A 19866-nucleotide genomic window follows, 5' to 3' on the forward strand; every position below is an offset into this window, starting at 1 on the left:
CCTAGGCTACTTTTTATTACTGATGCTCCAGATGACAATATATCATATATATATATAGGCACATGAACACTGAATACATGCCCTCCACATAATGCAGAGACAGCTGACAGGTGTGCTGAGTTGAAAATGAACCCTTGTCAGTTACATAAAGGCAAAAATGTCCGGTTAGATTAAGGGAATATTCTTATCACTTTTGGCCTTACGAGTTGCCAGGTGGATTTGGTGAAATAATTTCCATATGGCGCTGACAAACAGTGTGGGAAAGCAGCCTAGCACGGGCATATCTATGAGAGCAGGAATAAAAATTCAGTCTCTAGAGATCAAATCACACACTCAGGATGAAGTTTGTTCGGTAACAGAGAAACCCAATGTCAGCAGGCTTCACTGTGTGGACCGGCTCCATCTTACAGATCTCATCAGGGCAGAACATGTTCTCAATATTTCTTTATGTTTTCATAGTCATTTGAATGTCTCGGCAGACCTCATTAAAACATGAGTTTTATAAGCAAAATCAGTGATGATGTCCTGGACCTCTTGCATTGACCTTTCTGAATTTGTGTTCCCGGTAAACGCTGCATCATGGAGCCCAGAAATTGACCTGATCCTAAGCTCATACTGCATTCACACCAAGTCAGATGTATCATAAATGAATAAAGTTTTGAACTGACAGCTCTAAAAACTATGCATGCGTACATAAACCAACAAATTAAAAGAGTACAAAATAGCTTGAGCAATATCACACTGTGACAGCGTGACCTCTTGCAGACAGCCAAAGAATATTCAGAAAAACAGCATGATTGATGGTGTGACACTATTTTACACAACAGCTCAATATACAACAAGTTTATTCGGAGGAATTTATATTTGTAAATGCAATATTGCTCTGTAAATTAAAACAGATCTAAACAAAGCCGAGGCGCTTTGCGTGTCTCTCTTTGAACAACTCACTGCTTTAGTTCCCGAATAAATCTGCGTTTTGAATTGAATGAACCTTGAATTAATGAACCGTTTATAGACTCACTTGGTTCAAAATGAATCAGCAGGTTTAAATGAATAGGTTGTGTGACTGATTCAGTGACTTACCCATAAGACTTACTGCTCAGCCCCTATAAGAATCAACAGATGTGTCCTAATTCAGGGGCTATACATGTTTGAACAAATCAGCTGAAAGGATCAGTTTAAGGAACAAATGATTGAATATACAATTCAATGAAAACTCTTCACCACTAATAAACCGACTGACAGCATCTTTTGTATATATTTATTCAATCTGTTAAGCATAAGCATATCAATCTTTAGCAACCTCTGTTTCTTTTACAACCTGTTCTCATAAGAATATGTTCTCTGTGGTCTTTTTGTGCAACAAAGTTGCCACAGTTTTAAATACAAATGTCCACTGAGGGTCGCTAAAACAACAGGTCACATGAACCCTGTCATATTTTTATTACGTTGATATAGATAGGCCTATGTATTGCAGGGGTTCAGAATTGAAATTTGGACTGCTGCTAAAAGTTAATGCTCTGTCATGTTGGAAATATGCCCTACACTAAATCCAGCCCTAAACCTACCAGATAATGTTAACAAATGCAAAACTGGCATAAAAAGGCATTTGTTAATACATCCATGTCATTTAAACCTCCTTTTATGCAGATTTGAACTGTTTTGTCAAACACAGGGCTCAAATACGCCTCTATACTCTGCGAGCTACCAATCAAACCTAGGGTCTGTGAAAACCCAAAGATATGAAGATGGATGTGTGTGATGCTAACATTCAAAAGCATCAGTTTTCAAATCTCTTAGCATGTTAATATTGTTTTGAAGTCCTAACTTGATATTCTTCAAGTAATTGCTCGAAAATGTATCAATGGAATCTCTGTCAATTTATGTGAAAAGGAATAAAAGATTTCAGAGCTTTACTGCCTCTAGTGTTCATTTCTTTTGGAAACTGCAAAGATAGGCACTTGTTGGTACGCATTTTATCTCTCACTAAAAATACACCCAGGTACATTTATGCAATTTAAGGTTATTTCTGTTCCCATTTTGCACAACTATAGAGAGGCGCACTAATGCCACACCCACAATAAGAATGGGACCATAGAAATGAATAACTTCAGCTCATCTTATAATTACAGCAATTCCGAAATAACTTGAACGCAGTACTTTTTTAATGACATCACTATCAGGGCCTCAGAAACCCAAGTAAAGAGAGCTAATGAAGTTTTACAACTGCATAATAGCGGGCGAACACAAAATGAGGCTGTAAATTCAACTCTACATACTCTGAGCACATGGAGTTCTTCCATGGTGCTGTCTGGGAAACTTTGTTTACTCTGGATATTTAAGGGATGATGTCAGTTTGCTGGGTGTTAGTGAGGATTCTCAATGGTTTCTAGTCATGTAGTGTTTGTGGCCACAGACATGGAACGTTCCATGCTGTGTTTCTGTTCCTATAGGAGGGGTTAAATAGTGACTTCAGAGTTAAATAAAGCTTGAACATAATATTAATCACAAATACAGACCTATAAATGGTTGAACAGTCTATACGCTTGACGCCTTTATCCAAAGCCAGTGGTTTTAAGCTTTTGCCCAAATTGAAATCTGTGTTGGTTGTATCTGACCACAAATAAATCATTTATTTTCATTCAACTGTAAATGAAGCAATTACAACAAAGAGAGGATAATCTTAATAGCTCCTCATGCTGCTGAAATGGAGTTTAAATGTTTCTGACGCTCTCCCACTGGCACTGAATGACTAACATTAGACTACCAAATGACAAAGCAATGAAGTGAATGAACCAATCAAGCATGTCGTCATTGTCTCTTATCAAATAATGGAAATTAGCCTCTCTGACTCATTCCATACCCTTTGGCCAAAAGACAAAAGCTCCTTCACATAGTTACTTTTACTTTATCTAATATTTAATTATCGGCTGATATAAGGCCATACCAGATAACAACAGCACAGAGAAAACTCATATCGTATGTATTAAATCACATCTCACACACACTGAACTAAGCAGCAGGGGACGAACTGCCTGCTGCCGGTTTATTTTTAAAGCTAGCACTATGTGGTCAAACAAACAAGGATCAATCTAAGTATGGCGGATGTTAAACCGGCTCAGGAAATAAAGGCACTGGCTGTAAATCTGATTTAGAAAGCCATCTAATGTCTTTATTGTTTTATTTATTTATTACTAATTGTTTCATTGCTTTATTATTCATTCTATATAATTAAAAACATGATATATTCAAATAATATAAATTAAAATATATTCATAAAAGTGTTTATAAAATGTGTTTTATATATATATATATATATATATATATATATATATATATATATATATATATATATATATATATATATATATATATATATATTATAAAATGCTTGTTGTGATCACGTTTCATGTAAAATATAAAAAAATAACATACATCATATAAATAGCATGTAATATTCTAGCATATATAAGGCCAAAGCCTTTATAAATAATAATAATAATAATAATTACAAACTACACAATTTAAATAAAATAAAATTAAATAAATTACAATAAAAAAATAAAAAAATCTCTCTCTCTCATATATATATATATTTACACACAGGTGAAACACGTGGTTTCACAAGTTTAAAACTCATTCAAACTCATTCGTAATAGATTATATGTAAAAATAATATTGAAAATTTATTTCAAAATTAATATTTTTTCAAATATTTTGTAGAATAATATTTATAAATATATATTTCAAAAAGTGTCTAATTCTTTTTTTTTTTGTCACGCATAACAGACTACATATACTATTTTTTTCCAAGATAATCATTGCCAACATTATTCAAACGGCTTGCTTGGATTTCAGTTCGGTGCGTCAAAGCAAGGATGGCAGAAAGCCTAGTCAATGCTGTCAGTCGTGACCAAAGTCTTCATTAAGATGTATATCACACAGTCTGACATACAGACATCTGGTGGCAAAAAGTCTGCCATAGATTTTTATGCAAGATCTCACTGGAGTGAGCAATCTGACAAGCAAGACTTGTAAACAACAAAAAAGTGCAACTTTGTACAACAGACTTAAGACATATGTAGACATGAAAAGTGTTAAAGTAATGTCACGATGTTCAGTGGAACAGGGAAGGTTGGAGAGGTTGAGTACAAGAAATGAGCAAATTAAATGAAGCAATAAATAAACAAATATCTATTTTGATCTTCTTTAACCACCAAGAATCTGCATAATTTTGTAGAAAAAATGTGTATTTTGTTACAGAATGCTGCCAGAACACATCCATCAGACATGGAGGAGCTGCAGTGGCATAACCCTCATGCAGAACGTAATTCAAACAAGCTTGTTCTTTTCTTCTGCGTAATGCATCCTAAGGCGATAGGCCACCATGTCAAAGGCAGCGTATAGAAAACCGATGTTAAACAACAATATCAATGCAAGAATTACAGCTGACAGGTGCTGCTGCCTCTTGCACAAGACCCTCAGTTAGAGAGAGTTCAGTCAGGTAGCGTAGTCTTGCATTTTTATTTTAGAACGATGATCACAGAATCCCTTCACATACTGAATAAGGCACCTGTCGCGAGGTTCAAAAGTAAATAGCCTGTAATACGTAGGCATACCTGCTTTAAAAGCATCTCACTTCAGAAATGGAGATGAAGTCTCATAAAGGCCTTGTGCGTGGTTCATCATTAGCATACACACAACACATTTTTCCAATCTACAGTGCAACTTTACCATAGGGAATTGCTGCGCTTGGCAGGAAGATTAATATAAAAGGGAGCCAGGCAGGAGCGTTTCAGAGGGAGCATCTCAGGACAGATGGGCTGGTTGCATGAGTTCTGAACAAAAGCCAGAGGGATTGGCAGGGGCACTGCTTTATTGTTCGCTGATTTCTTTTGACAAGTGGGCCCTTTAGCGTGTTGAGCTATTTTTTGTGTAAACATCTATCGACGTACTCAGAGAAGAGACTAAAACGTCTCCGGAGTGGCAAGTGAGAGGCCAACTCTGACAAGGATCCCAAAAAACAACTATCAAATCACCAAAACTAACCTTTTTGTAAACTCCAGCAAGGTTTGACAACTTCATTTGGTGATGGTGTAACAGTGTGAAATACTGTGTGCAATGCGTTTGTCATGTGTACCTTTCAAAAGCCTGAGGTTGGTAGGATTTTTTTTATCTATTTTAAAACCAGATTCTTATGATCATCAAGACTAAAAGTATTTGATCAAACATACCACAATGTACATAATGGAATTGTCTGCATGTGTGTGTGTGTGTGTGTGTGTGTATGTGTGTATATAAATATATAGTCAACATTTGAAGTGGATCCAAAAAGTTCCAAGATTCAAAATTTTTGTCTTATAAACTCTCAGAAACAAAGAAAGAAAAGTAAAAGCTGTCAGTAAGGACAGTACCTAGGCAGTACCTACATGTTTGTGGTGTCCATTCTGGTACCTTAAAGGTACATATTAATACTTAAAGTGTACATATTTGAACCTAATAGGTACAAAAGTGTACCTTTGGAAAAGGTACTGTCCCAGTGACAGCTTTCATACCTTTATTTCTGAGATTTTATAAGACAAGAATGGATATTGTTTTAGTCTCTCTAACCCACCCCTAAACCTACCCCTTACAGAAAAGCTTTTGGCATTGTTACACTTTCAGAGAAACCCAATTTGATGTTTTTTAGGGTTAACGTAAGTGTCCATAAAATTACTAGATAACGTCCTGGCAGAAAATGACCAGTTATGCATTTTTTATATATTTGGGAAGATTATTATAATTTAAAATAACTGTTTTCAATTTAAATTTACTTTAAACTGTCATTTATTCCTAGAGTGGCAAAGCAGATTTTTCATGAACTGAAAATTAAAAAGAATATTTATTTGAAATAGTAATATTTTTAAAAGTCATTCATTACAGTCATTTTTAATGAACTTAATGCACCCTTGGTGAAAAACCTGACAGACTCCATACTTCTGAATGTTAGTGTGCGTTGTTTTTCCTGGCACATTACACAGTACAGCTTGTTATCCATCAGTATTGACTGTGGTAAAATTCACATTCGACAAAAACACTGCTAATGAACCAATTTCAAAACTGATCTGACATTAATATAAACAATTACACTGGTTTGTGTTTTGGATGGGTATGCTGCAGTGCCGTGGAACATTCAATCATCGGACTATGGATTCATTCTCATTAGTATTCATTTGATCCAGCTAGCCATCTGAAATGACAGTGATTTATTTCTTAGATCACCTCGGCTTGGACAACTAAAAAAATATTTCTTGCCACATATCTGAAAACCCACTATTTGTTAAATATGAACCAGTTCTGTCACCAACCCTTGAAACATTTCACTTAACTGTACGTAATGCTGACAGAAACAACAAAGATCTCACTGCATGTACTGCACTTTTTATTCTGACAAGACATGACCAGATTCTACACCGCAATGTTTCTATAAAGGCTAGGACAGTCACACAAATCAATGCTGAACTACTGAACTCAGTCATCATGCGGGTAACTGTGATGCTGCCAACACAAACTGATGTTCACTGATGTAACTTTGTCTTCCAAGGGGAGGCCCAGAATAAAAACTTAAAATAAAAGGGTATTCACAAAGTAGACGCGAAATAACCCCTACTTCTTCTTTTAAAAATGTTTCCTTAAAATCAAATATAGGTCATCTGATAAATACATGGTGATTTCTAAATGAGTCAGATCTTCCTTTAAAATGACTTTACATTCAGTTTCATCACATTTTGAAATCAGTCATGATTCAGTGGAGAATCAGTTCATCATCTGACAGTTTTCTGCAGGTGTGATTTAAAACAATGACAGCTTTTAATCCACAGATCTTGTGCAAGCACAGAATTTACTAACTTCTCTGGAGAAATAAGAAAACAGAAATCAGCACGTTTGTCACCTCTTATGAATGCCTGTAGGAGTGGGAGGATAGTGTATATGAGTCACTGATGAGACGCTTCAACCTTCTACAATTAACTGACACTGCTCTTTAATTTCCTTATTATTCACACTCTTAACTTAAAAACTGAAGAAAAAAAATCGTGAGCTTGTCTGACCATTGACCAGTGAAGTTCAGGCAAAAATAACAACTTGCTTATCTTTATGTTTTTCCAAATATGTATGACTTTATTTCTTCTGTGAAACACAAAAGATGACATTTTGATGAATAATTATAATCTTCCTTTCCAGTGAACTGTAAAACACTCTGACTAGATCAGTTGCGGGAACTGATTCAGCTTAAAATGAATGATTAATTCGAAAGAATAATCTGTTTACAAACCAGACATTACTGTTTTTTTTCATTGCTGTAAAGAAAAGACAACTTGTTTTTTATTTCCACGCTACTGTACCTGTAAGGCTTTAATCCAAGCCCCGTTTTCATATAAAATACCAATAAAAGCACTTTCCTGTGCTCACAGTAAAGTTTGGGTTTGCTGTCAGCTCCAATACAGTTTCCAACAACTCCATCCTTCTATGAATTTCAGTTCGCAAAGCCTGCATTATATTTTGACAGATTCAAATTACATTCCACACAGAAATGAAGTTTTGAATGTTTGAAATCTGAAGTATGTTTTCATAGTGCATCAAGCTCTTTTATCTCAAAAGATGAAGGAGAATTTCTTAAGAATTTATCAAATAACTCCTTTAAAGCACAGCTCGGTAATGCGCGCCTGAGCTGATGTGGAGAGGAAAAGTTCAACATTTTATGACATTCTCCATCCAATACTTCGTTTTCCAGATGGTCACTCTCTTTTTGACAGGCTCATTAAAGAATGCGGTCTGGTGCATGCGGCTACGGTGAGTGGATTTTCAGTGCGTCTGTTTGATTCGACTATGTCACTATCCTTTCCAGATCGAAACGACTGCCAGCTTCAACCCCATCGTTCCATTCGCATAAAGGCTTACCCAGGCAGCTCAGCATTTAGCCATTGGCTGCCCTACTTTCGGCCTCGGCTATGAGAGTGAATGGACTAAATTGGATGGAAACGTTTTTACTCGTTTGTGCAACTCTGACCGTTCACCACAAGGCTTTTGGTTGGTCAGGCAGACACACGGGAATATTGCTTCTTTCTTATGTGCTGCAGACGCTACAACCTACTTCCTAAGGGAAATGCGCAAGACACAGTTGGGAGCATACTTTCTGAAGACTAACAGAAAATGGCAGTTTTTTTCTGGATATACTAGAGTAGAAACCTATTTATAGCTTTAGATGGCAAGGATAGAGTGAGAAACCTGAGACTCAGATGGTACCTTTCTGAAAAACTGCAGCTATAACCACATCAGGGCTGTATTTTGATTTGGAGATAAGGGCTAATCTCAGAAGAGCAGTGAGTTAGCTTAGTCAACGTGATTCACAGCACTTCATTTTGCTATGGTACACCTAAGGGTATGTGTAAACAGTAATTAATTGCTATGCAGTGGCCTCACAGACAGTCTAAAAGCTAAAAACACAGCAAGCCAGTCTGATTTTACGAGCTTGTGCATCTTTGATGCTGCTTATTAACTAATGCAGCGCTATGTAGCATGCTGGCTAACATGCCTGGGCGTGCAGTAATTTTATTTTGTGTGCGCCCCTTGTTAGGTTTCTTCCTCAAAGCCGGCGCTGTAAATTGAATTCAGAGAGTGAGGTACCTAAAGCTGAGCTTCTATTAAATATTACATAACTGAAGAAATGAAAACCATCAGTCATACTTTCAAACAACTGGTTAACTGTAAATCAGCATTAGCATTAGCCTTCAGGCAGGATGCCCATGTGCATGTGATTAATGGTCACAACGTGATTTAGAGCCATCTGCTTGTGAAGCGCTTCCTCTAATTGCATCAAAGGCAGGTCACCTGAAACCAGTAAATTACCCAAAGTTCTCTTAAATGTTTGTAACGGCTAAGAGGCACTTCCTTAAAGATTTCCTAACAAACTATGAGAGGAAAGTCCTAAAAGGGGAAACCTCTGAGGAAAACAGAAAGAGAGCAGAGTGAGTCACCACAGACAGATGACAGGATGGGTCGTGACACAGTTAAGCAATTCTTTTCTGTGATAGAACAAATACACAACAATACACCATAAAAACAGACCACATATATACATTTTGTCATGTTTTTAGAGTGTCTTATGTAAACCAGTCTATATTTTGAAATGTTATTAAAATAAAAATTTTTCTATCTGAATGCATTTTTAAAAAGCTATTTATTTCTGTGTGGGAAAACTGAATTTGACTTCAGCCATTACATTAGTCTTCATTGTAACAAGAATCTTCAGAAATCATGCTGATTCGGTGCACAAATAACATTTTATATTAATATCAATGTACAAGTATGTTGAGGTTTTTGGGGGTTTTTTGGTGAAGAATCCTATTTAACTTTTTTAACTGAACAAATTTTGTTTTTCATTACTGTCAGTATTGATTATTTTTCCAAATATCCTTCCTTCAAAACAATGTGGAAAAAAAACCCATACAAACCCCATACATATATATGATAATGTAGAGATTTATTTTTAACTTTCAGCAAGATCGACCAATTTACCCTTAATCATTTAGAAAAAAAAGTCCTTATATATATATATATATATATATATATATATATATATATATATAGTTTATATAAGTCCTTACTATCAGTCACGTTCAAAAATCCCACAATAAAATTACACTAATCCAAATGTCTCAAAAAGATCTCAAACACTCTGCTGCAGTATTTTTATAGTCATAATTCAATTCATTGTTTGCATAAATCACACCCTCTGTCATCCATCATCTTAATCACCGACACCAGGCCAGCCAGGATTCCACGGCTGAGGCATAAAATATGAATATTCTAATGACTCAGCCACAAAACTTTCCCCATGGCTAAGATTCACACACACCAAGGGATAAACACAAAATGCAAGAATAGAATGACCGATATACACTAATATACACACAGCTCTTACATTGCTGAGGCAACCTCGATTTCAACAGACTAAAGTATTGGAAATACAGCAGTACAACTAAACAGCCAACACTGAAACAATGGGCTTCAATAAAACATTGGTTTGCCTTACCTTATCAGGACGCCATATTTAATTTTTGTCAGGAATAAAAACAAGGCTGTAAGAGATAGTACAGAGAAGTTGTTTCAAGTTTAAATGACTTTCTGGAATACTTTCAAGTAGAGAAAAAAACTCCATAAAACTTGTGCAAATGAGACAATTAAAAGCTACTACATACAGAGTCCGAATAGTTTGTCTGAGATATTTTGTTGACCCCGAACAGCATTTTTAAACCAAAGATTTTGTCTTGATCATATCTCTACACCTAAACCTAACCTTATCCATGAGTAATGCCTAAAATCACATTTAATCATAGATGAATTATTACACTGCTGTACAAGCACTGATTGTAAGCCTAAACTTCACACAAAAAATATAAACAACTTCTTCATATCTGATTAGCTGATCACAATGTTGTTCCAGGGTCAACGAAAATGTTGATCAAGGAACACGTGGAACTCAACAAAATCAAGTTGTGCAAACTACCAGTGTAGTAGGAAAATAGCACTTTATATTATGGTTACACCTATTAGTTGCTTATTAGCATGCATATTACTAATTACACATAATAATGCTTCATTCTACCTGACCATATACTACAACCCTATACCTAAACTTAACAACTACCTTACTAACTATTAATAAGCAGCAAATTAAGAATTTACTGAGAAATGTCGTAGTTAATAGTTAACAAGTGTTACCTATTTTAAAGTGTTGCCGGGAAAAGGTAATAGGGTGTAAATTTGATTTTATACTGTTAGACTTAAAATAATGAACATCACATTATAAACATCACAAATGTTCCAAGCTTCGGATAAAAGCATCTGCTAAATACATAAATGTAAAATTGAACTGTTGGTGTGTAACCCAAATTGGGTCAGAAGACTTTATAGCTTTGCTAAATTTCATAAATGTCTCCACCTATACCTAATGCCATTTGAGTAAGCAACAAAGTAGTACTGTAATAAGTACCAACATTAATGAAAAACAGAATCAAGTACAAGACATGCCAACTTCAGTGATTGCACACCGTGTATGTAACTGGAAAAAAAAAAAAGCAGTGGGCTCTTTCTAAACTTCATTTTCTGCGGTATAACTTGTGGCGATTTGCACCATTAATTGAACGCATCTGTGTCCATCCTCTCCAGAATGTGACCCAGGATGATACATGGTACGGCCCCTCTCTTTACGTTAAATAAGTCTTATTCTGAAACTAGCATGTGTTTGCAATAAAAATGTCACGAAAGCAAAAAAAAATACATGCACACACACACACACACACACACACACACACACACACACACCTTGAAATAACATAAACCATATGCCAACTGCACAGGATGAAGCTGTAGCAATCGGTCACATAGGATGACAGACTTTTGCTTTTCCAAGTCCAAAGTAAAAGAACCCTGTACACCTTAATATGAACTATGGTTTCTGTTGTTTTGATTCACTGTGCACGTTTACAAATGTGATCTTGCACATGTGGCGCTTTCCACGCACAAATCTTTCACATACATGCACACAGACGAAACGCATACCATGGCAGCTCGACATAAAAAGGTGTTTTTTTAATGTGAAACCTTCCACTTAAAAAAGCCCTGAATTTCATCAGGCTTTTGTGTGCTGGCTGTCTGCAGTACCTCTTCATCTGAGCACCACTACATTCACTGTTTTTGTGGCTTTCTTTCATTCTTTATGTCTTTCTCTTTTCCAGGATCACCAATCTATTCACTAGCAGAGAATAGATCTCTGTGAGATGTGAGCAGAAATTTCATCTTCTAGATAAGTAGTGAAGAGCCAGTGAAACAGGTGTGAGTAGGTACAGGTCTGCCACCACAGTGCCTGTCTGAATGTGTTGTCTTGTTGTGGGTGTTGAATGTCACAGAGTATTCAAGATTCAGCTCTTTATAAAAAAATTAAGAGCACATCTTTTGGGTAAAATACAAAAAGGATTAAATTAGGTACACTTACAAGTAAATGTTCTTTACTGGCATGAGTGCTTTCATTAATAACCTTTAACATCCATGGAACCTTTCCGAGGTTCTTTATAATAGGAAAAAATATTCTTTTAGATTCAGAATGTCCAATTGTCGTTATTTACAAAGACTTTTCCTCAATAACATCTAAGTTTTCTGTTTATTAATATTGTTAGTAAGGTAGCTGTTAAGTTTGGATATTGGGAAAGATTAGGGATGTAGAATGTGATCATGTGTAATATATATATTTAAATAATATATTATATTTAAAAAAACAGCAGCTGTGCTGTTCACTGTAAAAATACAGTGACAATGTTTCAGTTATTACAGTATTGAAGCTTGTATATTTTACAACTCATAATAAAGTTATATAATGTTAATACACCTACTTTAGAATTTGCTCTCTGGGGATATCCCTTTACTGATATTCGGCATAAATTATATGGTAATTCATAGTTTTTACTGACAAAAAACACAAATTTGACAGCATTTTACAGTAAACTTACAAACAATATAAAATTACATATATTAAATTAAACATAAAAAGTGTTACAGTTTTTTCAACATGTACATATTGTACATTTTACCAGAATTATAATATTATTTTAGTTTTCTATTTCAAAAATTCTATGTTTAATTCAATGTGTAACTTCTTTGTTAATGTTTATCTGAAAATTGTTTCACTATATAGTTACCAATTAGTGACATTTCAGTAATGCTGTTAAAAGAGACATTTATGCGACAAGGCATTGCACCACTAAAAGGTCACTTTCAGATAACTGTTCAAATGAAATAACACATTTTTGTTTTAAAGAATGTAAGCACAAAAAAATGAACTCTCTAACCCAATGCCTTGCCCCATAGACTGCTATTGTAAGTGAATTGCAAACAAGGTTTTTGTTTTTCACCCAAGGGACGAGTCAATGAGTTGTCTGTGATAATAGAGAGTGTGACACAGATGCAATCAATAGAGCTTAACTTGAATGGTACCAGGAACATTTCTTTAATATATGATAAGAATTATACCAAATGGAATACAGCAATAGAAGCCTGTTGGAACTATTGAACAAAGCGACAAACTAGTAAGCTGAAACCCTTAGTGGTATCGATTGCTACTGAAGGAGGCTGTCTGACCTTTGTTTGACCTTGGGCTTGTGGAAATGTGTTCATTACTTTGTACCACAAACAGATCTTTGTCATTACTGTCTGCAGCTAAGAGTGTTCTCCACAACTGCGTTTTTCTCCCTTTGGAATGTTGTAATGGTGAATCATGAACTATACACTGCAAAGCACTGATGAAAATCTGGTCTTTCCTGCAATGTTTGTCATGTCGTGTTTGCCAGTCTCTGTCTAGTCTGTAGGTAAATATGAAAGGGATAAGCGAATAAGTGAATTAATATTTATTATTACCTGACCTTCAACTTTGAAATTTCTTTCCTTTTTGTCACTAGTAAATGCATTTAAGGAGCAGATTAAAGGAATAGCTCAACCAAAAACATTTATATTTTAAAAAAGTTTGTAACCAGGCTGTTTTGGGTCACTACTGACTTCCATAGTAGGGAAAAAAATACTATGGGAGTCAAAGGTTACCCAAAACAGCCTGGTTACAAAAGTTCTTCAAAACAAAGACATCCATACAGATGTGGTACTACTCAAAGGTGGGCAAATGATGACAGAATTTTCATTTTTGGGTGAAATATTCCTTTAAGTACTTTTTTTCAGTGTTTTAAAATTGTTAATGAGGTCTTTTTTACGATCTCAGGCAAAGTTATACGACCTTGACATTTTTGTCTCATAAAATATCACAAATTGAAAACATATTCATTATAAAAAATGTGTATTTGAGTCATTCAAGTCAGCATGCATTTTATTTATTTTTCTAAATAAATAAATAACATGATATAATTTAAATATATAAGTTGATAGTTCAAGCCATGTTCTATATATACTCCATTATAATACTTTTTTTAAATAATACATTATTTAATTCAGATATATAACTGAGTGTCACATCACTGACCCATAAACTCATACATACTGTCAGTATGTTGTCAATGAGTGTGTGTGTGTGTGTTTGTGTGAATGTGGGTGCCCCCGCTCCTGCCACGCATCCATATGTGTGTCTGTTTATTTACAAGAGCTGGAATTCGTGCGCGTGCATATGTGTGTGGGTGAATCCGCTCATACTCGTGCTCGAGTGAGAAACACAGTGTGTAATGCTCAGCTCATTATGTTTCATAGTTCAGTAAATTTTGATGAATAGAGAAGTGTTCCCTCTCTCAGGACCTGCCACATCGGTCACGCTGAGAGCCATCTGTGCGATTGGGCTTCACTCTCATGCATACTACATCTCATGCCTACAGGAGATCAGTGCCTTTACCGTTAACGCTCTAATGTATCTATTGTAATATACATATATAAAATATCACAATGGCAGGACAGAATAAGATCCAGTTCTGAAACTATCTAGTAAAATGGTCACAATTATTATTAGTAGTAGTAGTAGTAATATTGTTAGTATTATTATTAATTAGTTTTTATATAATATTAAGTATTATATAATATTATATAATATGAAGTATTATATAAATAATATTTTCTCCTATGTCTGCTGATAAATTGACTTAAACATGATCACAATGTTATCTATATATACATTATTAATATAACAAAACGTATTGTCATTATATAGCCTGTATGTAAAAAAAAAAATTAAAAAAAGAGAAAAGAAAAATATCAAATGGCATCATTAACTAATATATAAATGTTCTAAGGTTTCTTATTATTGTTGTTGTTATTAAAATTGTATTATCCACTTATGCTTACTTATATTAACTAGGCTTAATTATGATCATATATATATATATATATATATATATATATATATATATATATATATATATATATATATAATATAAAATGTGTATATATAATGTCTGTGTGTGTGTGTGTATATATATATATATATATATATATATATATATATATATATATATATATATATATATATACACACATACTGTATAAATGTAATCATAAATATAATCAATTGGCATAATTGAATAAAATAGTAGGGTTTTTGTTATTTCATTATTTATCATCAGCAATTATCACTGTCATTACATCTACTTTGAATTTTAACAATTTAGAAAAAACATATAATCATAATGTACTGGCCCTATTCTCCACATTAAAAATATCTATTTTGACATGTAAACTGTGACATAATATTAGTCATGTCAGGAAATGTTCGTCATACCAACCCAACCCTATTTTGACATCTTTAAATTAGCATTGTGCAATAATGAAATGTACAGGTTTGTGCTAATCTCTTACATTAAGCGTCCTCTTGCTTTGAGTAAAACTGTTAGGCAGGTTAGGCAGGCATCTCTCTCTAGGAGGTGTGTCTGTATTGTTACCTTTGATTTTTATCTATATTGTCTATCCTGCTGGATTCCTGCACAGCAGAATGCAAATTTCCTAGTGATGTTATCATCTATATTTTCAGAAAGTCTGTGGGCAGAGAATGTGACGGCCAAGAGCCTTCAGAAGAACCTGGAAAAAAAAACTGCCTGCATTCTTCTAAGACAAGAGCTAATTTGTCTGTGAGATCGATTCAAAGCCAAGACTCGATGGATTTCGAGTGTGACAAATTGAATTGAATAATTAAGATCAGAACGATTGATAGCTTCTAGAATTCTGACAATAAATGTGTTGCTCTCCCATTCTTCAGTGATTCCTGATATATAAAAACAGATAAGGATTTGAAGTATTAAAACAATAATCTGTGAAACCAAGACTCCCCAGTTACCTCATCCTCCAACATTACTCTTAATTGTTCTAATGCCTCCAGCAAACCCGCTGCAGAACAAATGCCTGACACCCAAAGCACCAGACAGTAAAGAACCTGCTGTGTACCGGGGCAGCCTGGTACAACTAGAGCTGTGTCATGCTTGGACTCCCTAACATTGCCTCGCTTAACACACACACACACACACACAGAAACATACCCTTAAACACCCCTCAGTGCCTGGCACTGAACACACAAGGCACACAGCAGACCTGGTAACTCAGAGCAGGCCACCTCTGAGGCTGAACCAGCTGCCTCCACATCTATACACCACTGGAGAAAGCTTGCCGATTGCATTATGGAATGCATTTAATGCAGTTATACACATTCAAGGAAAATTAAGAGGTTGTGTAACGGTTGCATGTCTAAAATGTACACTTACTATAACTCTAACACAATTTACAGCGAAAGAAGGCTTTCCGTTTCTCAAAAAGAACCCCTAGTGCAATTAAAACAGTTCTCCAGAGAAGAACAAAGGGTGGGCTATTATCTGGCAGCCCATCTTGATACCACCCTTGAGGGAGAAATGTACCTTACTATGGAGGAGATGTAATCTTCATGTAATTGGTTTGTTGAAACGCTCACCTCTTAATCTATGTAAAATGAGGCATTCTGACAGAGGTGAGAAAACTCAGTAATGGGATACTGAAAACTGTCTATTATACGCTAAAACTATTCTGAGATTCCTTTGATTTGTGTCTATTATATCTATCTATCTATCTATCTATATATATATATATATATATATATATATATATATATATATATATATATATATATATATATATATATATACATTTAATATATAAAATATATATATATATATATAATATATTATATATATATATATTTATATATATAAATATATATATATACATACACACATACATGTGTTTGTATTTATATATACATAATAAATATACAAAGTATACACACATATTATGTAAAGAAAAAGTGTTATTTTGTTGTTTCAGCTTAAAAGTGTTCATGTTGTCTTTTTTTTTTTTTTTGCTTTAACAAACAAAAAGTAGGATAATATATACAGAAAATATCAACTGCTGCCTGTTTGCACAAACTAATGCCCAGCTCTAATCTAATAAATGTGATATTAAGATATTAAGATTGAACATTAATGTCATGACTGAATGAAATGTGTGCCACATAATTTTAAGTTTACATATCCTATACATTTGTTATATATTCATAGTATATACAGAATAAAATAACAGAATAATAATAATATATGATTGTAAGTGGCACCAGTCCATATATATTGTTAAAATGGACACTATTTAGACTATTATAGAAAAGCCCCTCTGTCAGGCAGCTGTATTAAATCAATGACATCATCACTCTATTTAGCCATGCAATACTGTCAAGTCCACATTGTTGCACAAGCATTATTGGAAGTTATACATTGAATAGTCCCTTTGCTCCAGGGTCTGTCATTTGGATTATGTCATCCTGTACATAAACTACAGCCTGGAAACATTCTGGATGACACATTCATAAGTACCATAACTGTACAAATGATACATTAAAAAGAACAAGATGGTACTGTGAGCTAATTACCCATGGAAAATGCAGCTGAGCTCGGTATTAAAAATGAACCGCTCTCTAACACACACTTGCATTACACACAGTGCGCATCACACACAGCCAAATACACATCTATAAATACATCCATGAACACATAAATCAAATCACATCCCTGATAAATTGAGTTATCTCACATTTCTGAAGTGTTTGGGCCAAACATCATAATGACTGTGTTTACATGCACATTATTTTGCGATTGTATTTATATTCTGGCATCCGTAACAGAAACTCATTGATGTCTTTAACAACAAAACACAAGAGAATATCAGCATTTTAATTTTTTGCGCAAGTAAATGGAGCCAATAGTCATTTTACACGCGCATCATCTTCAGTAGACTAACATTTCGCAACTATCTTTAACCTGATTATTGATAATGGCAATCAGGTTAATGCACTTTCCTGATGCTTACGTAACCAGAATATACGACCAAATTCTGATTAATGCTGTAATATTATTGAGCACGTAAACGCAGTCATTGAGGCTGTGTAATAATATATACACAGATGATGTCAGTTTCTGGGCAATGGGCCTAAAAGTTAATGTCACTGTGTAAACATTATAGCTGGTTACGTTTCTCCCACAGTTACCATAATCAAAATCTGACCCGAACCTGAGGCATAAAAACATAAACAAGCTTTAAGCGTTCACTTTCTGAATAAAAATAATAAAAAAAGAAATTCTTTTTTTTTTTTGATAGCCTGTTGAACTGCTTTTCAAGTGCTGAACTTACCATTGGCATTTTTCCCACATGTGAGGTGCTGATAGGGCAAAAGGAGGCCGTACAACTCCGAATCATTGCTCAGAGCCTGCTCAAAGGATTCCAGTGTGAATTTGGGGATGCCGTTATCCTTCTCCACCACCGAGCTGTTCAACACCCGGGTGAAGACCTCGCGGAAGAGGCTCTCCATACAGGCGGTCAGGTATATGGCCGCGTGCTCGTGGATGCGCGCCGCGATCCTGCTGTCCACCATCCACCTGAAGAACTTGCCCACGGAGAAGACCAAGCCGCATCTCTCCGATTTCCCCCGGCTGAATTTATCCTCGGTGCTCATGTTGTACATGGACAGCGCGCTGAGCGCCGCGGCGATGCAGTTGACCGAGATGGTCCACGATAGGATCATCTTGATGGCACTTTGGACTTCGTATTTGGTGCATTTGCCGTAGCGCAAACTCAGCCGCTGCGCTTCCCTGGCGATCCTCACCAGCGCGCGGCTTACGAGCGTGGAGAGACGCGCCAGCAGGTCCGCGGACACGGTCCCGAACCTCAACTCTTCCTCCTTGTTGAGCGCGTTCTCCACCTCCCCGAGGCTCCAGGGCACATCCTCAAGCTCGGGAAGTTTCGCACAGTGTCCGGAACACTCCAGGGTCTCGCCGTCTTCAGCCAGGACGGTGTTGACGGTGTCTAGGCTGTTGTGTCGACTGCGCATGGAGTCGGTCAGATGCCAGCAGTGTCCTCCATGCGCATAGGAGATGTGCGCCTCGGAGCAGCACAGAGACAAGCTGGATGACCTGAAGGAGTCCGCGGCTCCACCGTAACCCGAATCCAGCGTCAAATCCTCCAGGGTCCTCACCACGGATTTACCCCTTTTTGCCATAACTGCACTTCATATTGTCCACAAGGCTGAAAGCAACGGGAAACGTTTCTTTGCAAACAAACGCCACTGGTCGGCTGCTTTATTCTCCTGTCCACAGTGTTACTGAAAAAGCGCAGGCGAGTTCCCAAATTGTTGCGTTCACTGTTGAAAATGCGCCCCCAACTTTGAAGGAACGGTGGTGTTGTTATGGCACGCACCAGTGTGTTTGAAGGCTGAGAAGCATCAGTTGGAGGAGGAGCCACATACAGTACTGCGTCCAATGCGCTGACGGGACCATTGCTGCGTACAGTTGGTTTTGAATTCGCACAGTGCTGCATGATGGTTCTGTGTGCTTCCGTTTATCTGGAGATCCCCTCTAAAAAGGTCAAGTAGAAATCTTAGATCGAGAGAAAATTAAAGTCCCATGCTGACTCCAGCTTTAGACTATATGAAATATTAAGTCATTATAATGAAAACAATGTCTAACTACATAATTTCTTATGATCATTAAAGGTCATGATAGATGGATAGATAGATGGATAGATGGATAGACAGATAGACTGACAGATAGATAGACAGACAGATAGATAGATAGATAGATAGATAGATAGATAGATAGATAGATAGATAGATAGATAGATAGATAGATAGATAGATAGATAGATAGATGTTTTGGGGATTTTACTTCAAAATATAATCTTTCAACTAGTAATAAACTGCTTTGATCAGACTGCATCCGATTTTCTAAGAATTCCATCAGTAAATAAACTGCAATTGGTCTCTGGAGTGAAAGCAGAGCTTTA

At 35.7% G+C, this 19866-nt stretch overlaps 1 protein-coding gene across 1 annotated transcript in view; it reads right to left on the minus strand.

Moving 5' to 3' along the window:
• btbd11b (BTB (POZ) domain containing 11b) overlaps window positions 1-19560 on the minus strand; it is a 59018-nt gene extending 39458 nt beyond the window's left edge. The window contains 1 exon segment of the mRNA XM_043264095.1: window positions 18220-19560. Within this exon segment, the coding sequence (XP_043120030.1) occupies window positions 18220-19084 (865 nt within the window). The 5' untranslated portion in view covers window positions 19085-19560.
• Between the last annotated feature and the right edge of the window lie 306 nt (window positions 19561-19866).

Source organism: Puntigrus tetrazona, chromosome 18 (assembly GCF_018831695.1).
Source record: "Puntigrus tetrazona isolate hp1 chromosome 18, ASM1883169v1, whole genome shotgun sequence".
Classification (NCBI taxonomy): domain Eukaryota; kingdom Metazoa; phylum Chordata; class Actinopteri; order Cypriniformes; family Cyprinidae; genus Puntigrus; species Puntigrus tetrazona.